Source organism: Athene noctua, chromosome 5 (genome assembly GCF_965140245.1).
Source record: "Athene noctua chromosome 5, bAthNoc1.hap1.1, whole genome shotgun sequence".
Taxonomy (NCBI): Eukaryota; Metazoa; Chordata; class Aves; order Strigiformes; family Strigidae; genus Athene; species Athene noctua.
This window is the reverse complement of record NC_134041.1, coordinates 24,227,697-24,241,878: the sequence shown is the minus strand read 5'-3', so window position 1 is coordinate 24,241,878 and position 14,182 is coordinate 24,227,697. Positions and strand designations below refer to the sequence as shown.

Here is a 14,182-nt window from a genome sequence, read left to right as displayed (position 1 = left end):
TCTGCATTTCACTGTGCATTCCCAGAGCCTGTCCACCATTTGCCATATGAATTTACAAAGTAATTTATTTGAGGTTAGCTGTTATGACATCATCTAAGATCACCTAAGTCCCTTATAAGTAGTAAGTCTCTAGCAAACCACTACTTTCAGTGTTTTTTTGTTTTGTTATTCATTAGTTTAGTTGTTCAACTTCAAAATTTTAAGTGCCATGAGCAAAAGTGTGTGAAATAAAGACTTTGGTTGTTGGCTTTCTGGAGTGTTTTTAATCATCTTTATATTTTCATAGGCATATCTTCTTGTTTGATCTAGCTGTAATTGTTTGCAAACGGAGAGGTGATAATTATGAAATGAAGGAAATAATAGATCTTCAGAAATATAAAATCACAAATAACCCCACTACTGATAAAGAAAATAAGAAGGTAAATATTTGTTGCTAAGTCATATAAAATGTGTATTTTTAGCAGCAATTTGAAACATTTTGTAGGAGTTCAGAACGTATATACAATTTATTTACAAAGTTTTATGTTTTAAATGTCAGCTGAAATTAATATTAAGGCATTTCAACTTTGTTCATTTTGATGTCATTAAAATGTTTGAGCAAATCATTCCTAAGTGAACACAATAAAATGGTCTTGCTGTTCCCAAAATCGGGGAAATAAGGCCCATATAAATATTTTTTATCTTTTTTTTTTTCCTTCTTTTCCTTTCTTCATAACTGATGACTTTGTATTTTCGATCTTTTTATGCAGTGGTCTTATGGCTTCTACCTCATTCATATCCAAGGTCAAAATGGTTTAGAAGTTTATTGCAAAACTAAAGACTTGAAGAAAAAATGGCTTGAACAATTTCAGATGGCACTGTAAGTACATTTTAATTAAGGTAGAATCATGCTCATCACCAGTGTAAGGATATCACTTAAATTATGCTGAACTGCTTTCATGTTCAGATTTTTTTAAGTTCAGCCTAGTTATCTATTTTATTTGACTTCCTGGGAAACAACTGACTAACTGACACCTTCATTAACAGAGTATTTCCCTGAAACTCTTCTTGGAAAAGAAAGAGGGCACTCTAGGCTATGTATTACTTCCTAACTTTGCTGCTTAGTAATACTGTCTTAAGCAACCAGGGGGAAATACTAATTATTTTAGCAAGAAATATATAACAGTGACATTTTTCCTCTCCCATTTTTGTTTTGATTAATTGAAATATATTTTTTGAAAGCTGATGCTGATGATTTGAGAGGGGATCCTGGCATCTTTCCTAGTGGCTTTTAACTAATTTATTGTTTAGTATTTGGATCAAGTTGCTTGGCTTATTAAATTTAGTTTCAAAAGACTGATTTCCTTTATATGTTTTTGACTAAAAGAGGAGGTTGCTTTAGATTTCTTGACAAGTTGTTCAGATGCACCACTGCAGATTACATTATTCCTGTGCAGTATGAGCTTTATTTCCATTTCTGATCCTTGTCAGAAAGACAAACATGATTATTGACACCTCAGGTATTCTGATTAAATTTAAAACATATGAACAAGGGAATTGGATTACAGGGCGATGCTTGCTTTATGGTTAAAAAAAAAAAGTGTGAGGGGGAGTGAGATACTCCTAGCAAAAATAGAGAGACTGCATTAATAAAGATTGTTTTGAATGTGATGGTAAAGGGATATAGATTTGGGAGAAAGGCTATTATGAGCTGATAAGAGTGAAACTTGCTCATAAACTATATATATGTATTTATATTTTTAAAACCTTAGTATGATGAGTGCTAATGATTTAAATGAAATCATAAGGGAGGAAAGCCTGGGCTTGACAAATATTTTAAGGCCTGCTTACTAGGGTTCCCAACTTGCTGGTTTTTATTGAAGACAAAAATGACATGTGTTTTGAAAAAAATTCAGGGTAGCATAGTGGGAACAAATGGGAACATTTTTTCGTATGTGGGCAGAAAGCCGAGTACTTTCCCTCTTTCTGTTCCTGTGCCCTCCCCGCTGCACTTCTTGTAATGTCATTATTGATATTTACTTAAATATAGATAAAACATGTATGAAAAGCATGAGGAACTCGGATTTATCAGCTGTGGCATTGCAACTAGTGATCACTCTACAGTTGTCATGTCCCAGTGCACAAAGAAACCTACCAACCAAACCAGAAGTCAGCCAAGGAGCTAAGGAGGGCAGTAAGAGCACCATGTTTTTTCTCCAGAACATATCCTCGGTTCTTCCCAAACATTTTTATTGTTCTGTGCAGGATCCCGCCTCCCACTGCTGTGTGTGGTGAGTGAGTGCAAGCTGCTTTATGCAGTGTTTAGGCACCAGCCAGCGCTCATGAGCTGTTCACAAGTGCGCCTTTGCGAGCAATGGTTAAACTGCTGCCAGTTGCCCTGTGTGAGCAGAACAAACGGGACCTGAATGGTTGTCAAGTTAATCTGCTATTCTTTCCTCTTGGGCGGAGGGAGATGATTGTTGAAAATGAGTGGTGGTGTGAGCCTTGTCTTGCATGGATGTTTGTCCTTCTCGTAAACCCACACCTCTGTATAACTTCTTCCCGTTAAAGGCTGTAACACAGAGGCATGGGAACTGGAGCTGCAGGGTTGCTGAAGGTCAGGGCTGAGGTGCAACAGGATATAGTGGCATTATTTGCTTTGGGCAATGCTTTTGCTACCTTTAAACCACTAGGATTGAAAACAACATGGAGCTTTTATCCTTTCTGAAGTTTTTATACCTTTCCCCCAACTCTGTTACACAGATTTGCCTTCACAGCATATTCCCCTCAGCAGCTCTCCCAAAATCCTGGTGTATGTAGTGATAATTGTAATCTAATGCATACTGAAGCACAAGAATTTGTATTTGGGAACAAACTAAGCTAAGTGTTTTGAACGAACAATTGGTTGGTCTGATTTGTTGTTTTCATGGGTCTCATTGCCTACTGTGTAGGTTATCTGTTCTAGTGTGATTCTACTCTGTAAAGTAGTCATGATTGAAATTATGCTCTTATTCATCATACTCAATTATAATTACTGCTTCTATGGGCAAAATACTTCTCATTACTTAAAATTTGTACTGAGACTGCAAAAACAGCACAGTTGAAGGGGTGAATTACATTCTTTTTTGATTATCAGAAATGATGTTGTTTACTGAGTTCCAGACAGAAATTTCAATGCAGTTTTGTTGCCTTTAGGATAGCATTCTCTCTGAAGTCAGGTCTGTGTGAGTGTTAATCTAAGAACATGACAACAGAACAAATTAGGATCTTTCTTGCTATTTTTAAACTAAGAATTAACCTTGTTGCCACTAGAACAGTTTTACTGGCATAACTATGTTAGCTAGGCTGTAATTTTTTATTTTTATTTTTTAGGAGCTTAGTTGTTTATACCAGTGTATGAACAACAGTGATAATAGTTATGTTGCTGAAAAGGCACCTACACTTGACATGCTGGTGTCATTGAGATGAGAATTTGCCTCCAGATAGGGAAGCTTATGTTATTGATGAAGTATGAAATAGAGGAGATCACTGCTTTGCTGGCTGGACTTGGTTTAGCTTTGGACGGCAGGAATACATTAGGCAGACTTGATATGGAAAATCTTGGAAGGAAGGATGAAATCCTGGTGTTATTTCCAGAGTGTTACTTGTCAGACTAGTAAGATTTTCTGTTAGAAAACTAGTTTGACAAAGCTGTGGAAATATTCTACCTCTTAGCCAGCTCTGGTGTTACTGTGGTATGTGGTGAGTTGTTTTGGTGTGAGGGAGGTTGGGCACAATGGGTTACTATTCATATGGCAGTTCTGTTGCTACAGTATGTATTTGCTGCTTTCCTGAGACTGTTGCTTTATTTAGAAAACATATCGTACCAAAACACCTCAATTTTTATTTTTCGTAAGAATTTCATGTGTTTTATTCGTGAAGCCTGTTCATACACTACATCCTCAGCAGCAATGGTACTGTGGCACAGCTGCACTGAATAATAACCAATCCACAGTGATCTCCACAGTTGAAGCTGGGTCACCTCCTCTCCCTCCTGCACACCCCCCCCCCCCCTTTATTTTTAAAAACAACCCCCAAAAAAGTTTATTATGTACAACCTTCAAAAACAAAACCAGAAAAAGTTTATTATGTACAATCGTCAAAATTGTTCGTTATTTGGGAGCACAGGATTTTCTAGATGAGAATAAAATGAAGCAGGACACTGGGGCAGCACAGTTAACATTGCAGTGAAGCTCCTGAAGCTGGAACTTTGCTTAGACTAATAAATTTCATGGCTGCGAGAGGTTTTCATAAAGCCATCAGGCAGAGACCAGTGGAGGATGGTATCATATGTCTGAGTGGCATCATATAGCTGAGTTCTCTCTTGCTCTGCCTGTTCCCTCACTGATGTGAAGGGTGGTTTTGCATGCACAGGGGGAGCATAACTGCTTATTGCCTTGGAAGAGAAGTGATACTTGACAGTGATAGTGGTTAATTTGGGCAGTTGCTATTTTGTTCTCGAAACTCTGTTCATAGTAATGGATGAGCCTATAACTGTATGGGTAAATAAGCACCTTTTAAAAGATAGTACTACAAATACTTTACTGTATTAGACATGGAATGTTTAAATTTAATCTAGCATGCCCAATAGCATTGGTTTAAATGCAAAGTCATTCCATTTCCAAGATAATATTAATAGAAGTGTACAGCCAAATTACTGCACCAAATTACTCAGCCAAATTAGAGACATCATGTATTAAGTGAAAGTTTGTCAGCAACGTGATGAAGTGCATAGTTTATTTGCTGTAACTAAGCCATCAAAAACTGAAAAAGTGATTGCAATTGTAAGAGACAATTTTATTAGATTTTTTTAGTCACATATCCTACCTAATCTCTTTTCTCCTATATTAAAAACAACCAGAAGAATCAGAACCAATATGTAATGTCTTATAATATACCTACAAATTACATAATTGATACTTTTTATGTAATTCAGCTTATGTCAGAAGGTAGGAGCACTGGTTGGCATTTTCTTTTGTCCCCTTGAAAGCTCTCCCACAGATGCTTTTCTTATTTTCAACATGCTTATTTTTAAAAATACCTGACTAATATATGTCAATGATTTTATGCTAGCCATTCGTTATTAAAAGAAAAAACTCCTTGAAAGTTGAAGTTATATGCATGTATATGCTGCAGTTATGGTGTTTTGGAACTACTTAGCTAATTATCAGGCTTAATTTCTTATGTGGCAACTGCTTTTCTTGTCATTACTGTGATGAATTTAATTCTCTTTTATTTCATAAGAAGCTGCTAGAATAAACACTGAAAGAAAATATGTTGATTATTACTACAGCTGTCTCATGTTGACACTAAATGTTTGTTTCCATCCACTAAATATTTCTGTGTAGTTTGTTTATTGATCACAGTAGAGCGTGGAGTTGGTGTGTTGTCTTCCTCACAGTGGCAGACACCTTTTCCATGAAAGGCCACATATTATATTTTTCCACTGACTTAATATAATATAGGAATCCATTAGTGTAATACAGCATGCAATATCTTCTATTGGTTTGTGCTGAATTTGTCATCATGATGTCTAGTTTGCCAATATAATTAAGTCTTTCTCTGGTTTCTCAGTTGTGCTTTGTAATCCACTCTAATAATGGTGGTCAGCAAACCTGGCTTCAGTGTATATTCCTAGATAGGAACATATTACATAGAAATGCAATTTAAAATGTAATCACAGAAGAATTTAGGTTGGAAGGGGTGTGGAGATGGTCTGCTTCAGTCTCCTGCAGGGCTTAGGTTGCTGAGGGCCTTGTCAGCTTGGGTTTTTAGTACTGCTGGATTTCAAGATGCACAGAACGAATATTGCACAGTCTCATGCAACAGTGTTGTAACATGCCTTTTAATTAGGCTTTACTCAACATCTCTTTCACAAACTGAGAAGTGCATGAAAACATCTTGCAGGCAGAGGAACAGGCCTTTTAAAGAATGTACTTAGTTAAAATTTCACCTTCAGAAGTCCTATGATTGTAGTTTCTGCTTTGACATTGTTACTGCAATTGCAATATTAATGTCACGTCTAATTAGTAATGCCTGAAAAATCAGTGGGAAACACATGATCATTATAATGATTAGTGTATGCATTAATTGCATGGAGTTAATGAATCTGATTTTTTTTTTTTTTAAATATCCAAATAAAAGAGATTTCAGACATGACATGGTTTAGCTTTAATTACACTGTATTTAAGTTTTAGGTCACTACAGAGTTTTTACAGCCGCTTGGGTACAGTCTTAATATGTTTTTTTAAAAATTACTATTTCAGTTAGACATAAATTTACACCCTGTAACTCAAGGGATGTAGAACACATCATCTGTTTGTAAGGAAATAATCCTGAAATTCTTTCATTCTCAAACCCGATAGGTGTGCGCGCGCAACATTTTAGATTAGGCGAGCTATGTAAATTGTAGATAGAGCTCATTGGTTTTTTAAATTGTAAAGAAAACTAGTACAAGGAACAAGATAGGTGAAAAGTGTTCTCTTGCCTATTATCATACCTGTTCCCAAATTCGGTTTGCACTCTGTGACTAATGACTTTGGTCAGATTCAGCTCAAACAGATCTATTCCCTCAGATAGTGCATTAATAATGCATATGCATTAAGACTTCTTCTGAGAGAATATTTGAGCTCTGACATATTGAACACTGACATATTAAATTAAAGCTTTCTTATCAGAGCACTTTAAAAGCCTTAGATATCTGCTGCATTTTTCAAATAGCTCGCAAAGGTGTTTCACTTACACCAACCTCACATAGGTTACCAAAGCAATAAACAAACATGTCTGCCTGGGCTTCTCCATCAGTATAAATATTTCAGTACTGCAAAAATGAATGTCAAGTTCATGTCTGTGAAACCAGAATGGTTGCCTGTTCTTTGCTATGACTCCAGTTGTTTCTGATCAGATGTTGTTCAGGGTTATCAGCAACCATCCACAACATACAGTTATGTAATTAAGATTATTCCAGACACAGCAAGAGCTGTGTGAAGATTCTGTATGTGATTAAGGGCACAGTATAAGGACAACATAGAATGTGAAAGCAAAACAGAATTTGTGAAAACAGTGTGTAAATACTTGTAGATGATAAATATACTTTGATATTATGTCTTCTGGTTCACAAAAATCAAAGATTTCCCAGTCCTTGTGTTTTTGGAATTTACCTTACAACATGTGAGGTATATTACTATGAAAATTAATCAATGTTTCTTAAAACTCAATGAAATAAATTTGTAGTGACACTACATCATAAAGATAAATACCACCTTTAAATACTGCTTTTTGTGCATGCTGCTAGTTTTTTTTTGTCTTTAAACATGGAATTGCTTCATTGCTTCTTTGGCTAGAAGAACAGATATCCTAGCTTCTCCCTGTAAACCAATGCTACTTCTTTTTCTTAGCAGGTTTAGGTGTTTGGTAATTTACAAGTTTATGACTGTATACATCCTATATTTTTACATTTTTTACTCCAAAATATAGACATTTGTCTTCAGTTGAGTGTAAATATATGATAAAATATTTTAAGCTTACCAAGACAAGCAACTTTGTAAATTTGTATTTGTAAGACTTGGAACTTTCACAAATAAGACTTAGCCAGCGAATATCAAAGTATATAAAGCATTGATGCTTTTGATTTACAAATGCTGATGTGTGACAGAGCTTTGTTCCTATCAGATAGTGTTTAAAAATGTTATACAGGAATAGGTTAGCTCAAAGCAGGCCATCTCCCATGCTTTTCAGGCAAGTAGGCTGATAAGAAGAAAAGCCATTATCTTGTTTGAAACAATGCAGTACATTTCCAAAAAGTTAACAAGATAATTTCCTTGATCTCAAAAAAGCCACTCATCATATGATCAAATAAGCAAATTTCCTAGCAAAGTCTTAGAAGTTTTGTGTTCTTGATCAAAAGCACAATTTACTTCTGGTATAGTTAATTTAATTATATAACATGTCATCTTGATGGAGATTCTTTGATGTGACAAACCAGAATGTTTGAGTATTAGCATATGGAGAATTGATTGATTGATTAATTTAGTAAATAGCATCTTCAAAGATAGTTCTGAAATGGAACAGCCTAGCTAGAACAGACAAAAAGAATTAAGCTGTAATTAATCAGCACTGCTCCTGAGAAGATAGAAAAGAAGCTGAAAATCATCCTTTGTGAAATGACATTGCCCACCTCTTCATGAGAATACTGCCTAAGCATGCCTTTTTCTCTTTTTGCCTTTTACAGTGAATAATAAAATCTTTGTAAAATTGAAAAAACATTATTTATTTGTGGTTTTGTTTCTGCATTGTTGTTAATTTATTACACAAATGCCTTCTAATTCTATGACCATATTGTATGAAGTGATCAGTTGTAATGGTGATAGTTGCACAGAGCTGAAATGTTTCCTGTGGAAAGAAAGGATAGTGTAAATGCACGGCTAATTCTGCTGTTTGTGACGAACAGGATTCTAAGGGAAGTTTGTTGTATATCAGAGCAGGGAGTGAGGTTGAACATCTCTTGGGACCAACTTTTCATGAAATTCCTTATATGAGATTTGGCTGAAAGCTTTGTCTTGACAGCAACATATATGGTTTTCTGTTTCTTAACTTCTGCGGTCTGTGTTATTACTTAAAAAATTTGAATGAGTGTCAAATGTTAGCTATATGTTATTGCCTAGTTAAATTTTCCATATTTTTCTTAGATGCTTAGTACCAGTTGTACTAACTTCAGTTGCTATCTTCAAAGGTGCTTAAAATTTTGAAAGGAAGTCACTTTGGCACAGAACAGAAATTTTAACTTAGGGTGTCTTCATAAATAATTTCTGTTAGCAATTAATAACTTAGAAATACTTCTGACAGATCTAGGTTTATTGATGCATTTTCTGCAGTGATGTCAAATAGCAATACAATAAGTGAAGTGGAATGAAAATTTTCAGTGTCCTCTGGTATTAACCTCTGCCATTTTCTTTATAGGCTATACTGCAAGAGTACAGCATCAGATTTCATGTCACATACACTTGAAAATGTTCTTCAGCAGTTCGTGCTCAGGGTGTCCATAATTCTGAACAGTTCTGTACAGAGCATTTTAAATTATTATAAGCATAACATGGAGAGCAGAATAATAACAGGTCTCAGATGCAAAGGTCTAACTTGGGGTTGAGAGTTGAGGAGAGTTCAAGGTATTGAGTTTTATCTGAGCTCCCTGTAGTATTTCTTCTTTTAATACTTAAACCAGTTGCAATTCACTGCAGGCTCCTTATCTGATACTTTATGCATCTGCTTATTTGTTATGCCCCTGGGCTCACAGGTGGGCATACATATATTAACTATTCTCTAAAGCCAAGTTTTAATCAAGTGAAATGGCTATTCAGTTTAAAATATTATGCACTTTAAAAATTATGGGATATTTTGTAAACATCTACATATGATCTAACCCATCTAACCCTACGTAATGTCTTGTGACATTATTGCATTTCTTAAAAAGACTGATACAGGAAAAAAATCCTCAAAATCTGACCCAAATAACATTTCTGTAAAAACGAGTCAAAACCCCAAACCAAGAAGTATCGTTAGAATGTCCTCTCATGTTTTTACCTTTGGGGGAAAAACTCTGCCCCAGAGAAAGGGCAGCTGTCTTGCTGTGCTGTTATGCAGAAGCTGTGATTCTGCTGGCCAGCCTTTTCCCAACCCAAGAGCATCCATATCTGGGCACTTAATGCTGTTCTGGGTCACTCAGAAAAACATGTTTGTGGAGCTGCCTCTGGGGGAAGAGAAGGTTCCTTTTCTATCCAAGTTGACAGTCCCACTGAGTTACAATAATCTGGAGGAGCATCTCTGGGTTTAAATGATACCTGTGAGGTTTATCATCAGCCCCCTGAGAAAAATGGCTCGATTCAGTCAGTGTTTACAATGCCTTTGCTTCCTCTGTATTTAACAGAACAAGTGATGTACTCAATGGGCTAGGTCAGCACCTGATTTTGTTCATACCCTGTCTTGTTTTGTGTCTAATTCACTTTTGAAAAGACCTTTCTTAATCCATTTGCAAAGGGTTACTTTTGCATTACTCTTTGTGATGTATTTGTTCTTTATTTTCTTACATGTGCTGCAGTTCCTGCAATTAAGCATGTATGTGCTTTTCGTGGTGACAAAATGATGTGCATCTATCCAAGGAATATCAAACATTTTTCTTTATCCCCCCACCCTGTAATACTTTTTTTCCTTCCAGTTTAAGAAGAAACATGTTTAGTTTAGAAATACTTGAAGTCTGGGAAGGAGAAGTGGAGTTGTTAATTAAGTACTTCAGAGGAGCAATTTTTCAGTATTAATTGAGATGTTTGTAAAGGGTATAAGCAACACCTTCTCAGTGGCCTAGACTCAGGGTGAGTGGGAATCTGTACAGGTCTTAATTGCTTAAGTCAAGCTAGTATTGAAAAGCTGCCAAGGAAGCAATTAAAAGAAATGGCCCTCAAAATACAGAAAGACAGAAGAACTGGTGGCTAGTGGAGGATAGCAGTGGACCTTTGCAGGCAGGTTGTCTAAACTACAGGTTCTAACTGGTAGCATTAAAGGTGATAGTAAATAGATTTAGAATAAAAGAAAGAAGAGAATTTGTGCTGTCTTCTGAAGTCTTCTTCCTTTAACTCCTTGCAGAATACGAAACCACAAGATGGTAGACTTGCAGGGTGCTCTGCTGCAGGATACCTTCTTGTTGCTAGTGCTGTGCTATGAGATTGACACCCATAACCAGGAGCCAAAGGCTGCAGATGCTAGTTGCTTCTACTCTTTACATTTTTATATATAATACCACCTCCTCTCTTGTGTGCTTTTTTTCATTAGAGGCAGTGTGATTTGCTTTTCATTAATTTCCTGTTTAAAATTTACACTTTCTATAAGAATTTAATCTAATGAACATAATACTTTATTTCATTCCCTTTATTATATTTTTGTTAGATTTGTTGGCAGCCAGTAGGCTTTCAGTAATATGTCCATGCAAAACAAACTTGAGACAGTAGTTCTTAAAGTGTGTAAGGCTAATACTTAAACATCTGAAGGGCAAAACATCTAAGGGAAGATGTAGTCAGTATGTTAAAATTTGTGGAAGAAGGGTTTTTTCATTGTTTATATCTTTAGAAATATGGTCTTTCTGGAAATTTTAATGTGCTGATTGTCCACATGAGAAAATAGGAGGAAAGAGCTACAGTAAACTATCTCTTAGCCTTTTATTTATTCTCTTGGGACACATTATCTGTAGTAATTACATATTTAGTAGAGAGATAAGATAGAGTTTTGGGCTGAAAGTTTAGTAGTTTTCCTGGTGCATTTTATTTTGTAAGCCTTAACTATGTAGAGTAAATTTAAACTGACAGTAAGAGAAAGCATATTTGTGCCTGGCCCACTGAAGAAATTACAATTAATTTGTTTAGTCCAACATGTTGTGAAAGGTACTCTGTTTTTTCTTGTTGAAAACAAACATGAATGTAAGAATGCTGATAAAAAATTACAATTGTTGCTATAAGGTAGCCAAATGCCTGCTGTATGCTATTGCTATTCAGACACATTCTAATCTTAATGTTTTCTCATCAGAATATGGTTTTGGTTAAGTAAGGAAATGACAGTAACAAATTCCATCTAAGCTTCTTGATATTGATGATGTACACTTGTCATTGCAGTATGCATCTTGGAAACACTTTAGACCGATGATGATCCAAGTTCAGGTTTGTAAGGTGACATATAGAACTTACATTGTTTGATATGTCAAGATTGCCAAGGTTCATTGCTTTATTTTGATTTAAGTATAAGTGTTTTGATTGTGACATGTTTGTGTCTTTAGTGTTAAGAATTACTCACAAGTTTTTGAACCATTATCCTGACTGCTTTAGGGAAGTGTTAGAAAATTGTAGCTTAAACTGTTTCATTTTATTCATATGCACAGTTATTTTGGTATTTTGAGGTAGGATAGTAGAGAGAATTTATTCCTTATTCAGTAGGCATAAGAATAGGTGCCTAGGTGTCTTGTCTGACAAGATAATTTTGGGGTATCTATAGTATTGCTCTGTGGTCAGCTGTGCCATTTATCTAGGTGAAGATTATTACTAGAATGAATTCTAACAGCAAAAGTTTATGAGGGACTGTTGATCATGTGACACTTTCTGACACCATTTATGAAGGTGTTGCATTATGTGGGTGGCTGAAGACAGAGTTGGCCTATGATCAATTTACTTTTACAAGAAGTAAGAGTCAATAGAAAGAAATGGCACTGCAAATATGGAGAAGTATTTTTAAAAGGGAAATATTTCTTATGCACAAGGTTAGCAAAAATGGGGTGCTTCTAAGTCTAATGATATCAAGGGCAACTGAGTGAGATACCTGGATAATTCTTTTCTACACTGAACTCTCTAAACTTTACAGACAAAAGATCTGTTCAGAAATGCAGGATTAACTGAAGATGATGGTTATTCTGCACCTTGAATGGTCGCTCCGATGGCTGACGCAGAGACAAGAATTGTGTGTCCAAATGACGAAGGAGACTCGCAAGACAAGCATCTGCAGGTCTTTGTGTTGGTGGTGTAGCAGTGAATTGGTCCCAGTGGGACTAATATTCTGCAAGTAACTTGGAAAGAGAAAGCTTTACTCAAAAGGCTCAGAGGCAGCCCAAGGACGTTGCTGTAGTGACTGGAGTAAATCTGGATATGGTGATCCAGCACTAGGCAGGAGAGGGCACTCGTGGTTGTCTCTTATGAAAGCTCTGCTGCTGAATTGAGGAGAGAATTGGAAAAATCTTCATACAGATTCACTCTCTTTCTGTATCCTGACATTTTTGGCTCTGCTAGAGTGTAGGAGTTGAGACAGCCTGGGGAAAAGTAGAAGAGAGGAAGAGAAACTACTTTTGACTCCCCACATTGCTTGTAAAAATAAGAGACAGAGTTTTACCATAAAATGAGGAACATGTTCTCTGTCGTTATTTACCTCAGAATAAGTATTCCTGGTATATGGGTGACTTCCTGCTCTGGCCACTCATCAAGACTGTTTGACAACAGAAATTGATAAAACTTTTCATTTGTGGCGAGCCTGGGATACCCCATAGTAGAAGTTGTTGTGGAAAGAGGACTTGATTGGTGACTGTTCCACTGTGATGGGGAAGGAAACAGTTTAAGTCCTGAATTAGATTTTCCTAATGCTAGCCACAGAAATTGCTTCAATATGTTTGAATTTTTATGACAATCGTGTGTGGGCTTCCCCCCCCCCCCTCCCTGAAATAATCATTTTGAAGAAGAAAATATACTCAGTATTAAGACTAAAATTAATATTGACCTAATCTTCAGGTTTTCTCTATGTCTTGGAACATGCTCACAGGTTGGGAAGGAGAGGGGAAAATAAGATTTGGGAAGGGTGATGTGTCCTCTTTACTGTGTTGTGGCAGGTCTGCTGTGTGTTCGCAGGGTATCAGTGGAAGGCTTGAATGCTATAATGAAAAGAACTTCTTTATGGTTGGACATGACTATGGGAAGTTGTGTGCTGTGCTGTGACTGTTGTTTTTCTGTTGAATCTATCAGCTTGATTTACTGTATTTAAAAACTCAAAAAATAGTATACGCCAGTAGTTCTCAACCTGTGGGCCGTGGACCCTTGGGCTGCAATGTCGTCACAGGGGGTCCATGAAGGCTTAAAGCAGGGGTGGGGAACATCCAGCCCCTGGAAACATTTGGGCTGGCCCGTGTCAAGCACTGCGCTTCCTTTTCCCACAGCCCCCTCCCCTCAATGCTCCTCTCATACTTGAGCTCCCCACACCCCTGCCCTGACACACTAGTACGTTCAGTGCTAGTATGGTTGGTGGGACCCACTTTAACTAGACGGTTTTTCTCTTAAAGACATTTTCTTAACCCAACAGCCTTCTTTAGGGCCACAACAGGGCTAAAGTCTGTTCCTCCAAGTGGTGGCCCTGGACCTGTAAACAAAAATATATGGTGACTGCACACAGACAAACAAGGGGGGAGGTGAAAAGAATTGTAAAACCGTTTCATCAAATTTTAATGTAAAAATTGACATCAAATTCAGAATGAGCCATTTGAGCAAGAAGTGTGATGCTATTATTTTAAATTCATATAGAATCACTGTAATGAAGTTATCATAGCAGTATGTGCATTAACAGATTAATTTATTTCCACTTCTCTCCAAATTTG

General features: G+C 36.4%; 1 protein-coding gene across 6 annotated transcripts in view; it reads left to right on the top strand.

The window, feature by feature from the left end:
- Positions 1-14,182, top strand: part of VAV3 (vav guanine nucleotide exchange factor 3) — a 172,993-nt gene that overhangs the window by 82,119 nt on the left and 76,692 nt on the right. For all 6 annotated transcript variants that reach the window (XM_074906706.1, XM_074906705.1, XM_074906704.1 and 3 more), the window contains 2 exons: positions 287-419; positions 750-859. In XM_074906706.1, the coding sequence (XP_074762807.1) occupies positions 287-419; positions 750-859 (243 nt within the window). The remainder of the gene's footprint in view (positions 1-286; positions 420-749; positions 860-14,182) is intronic.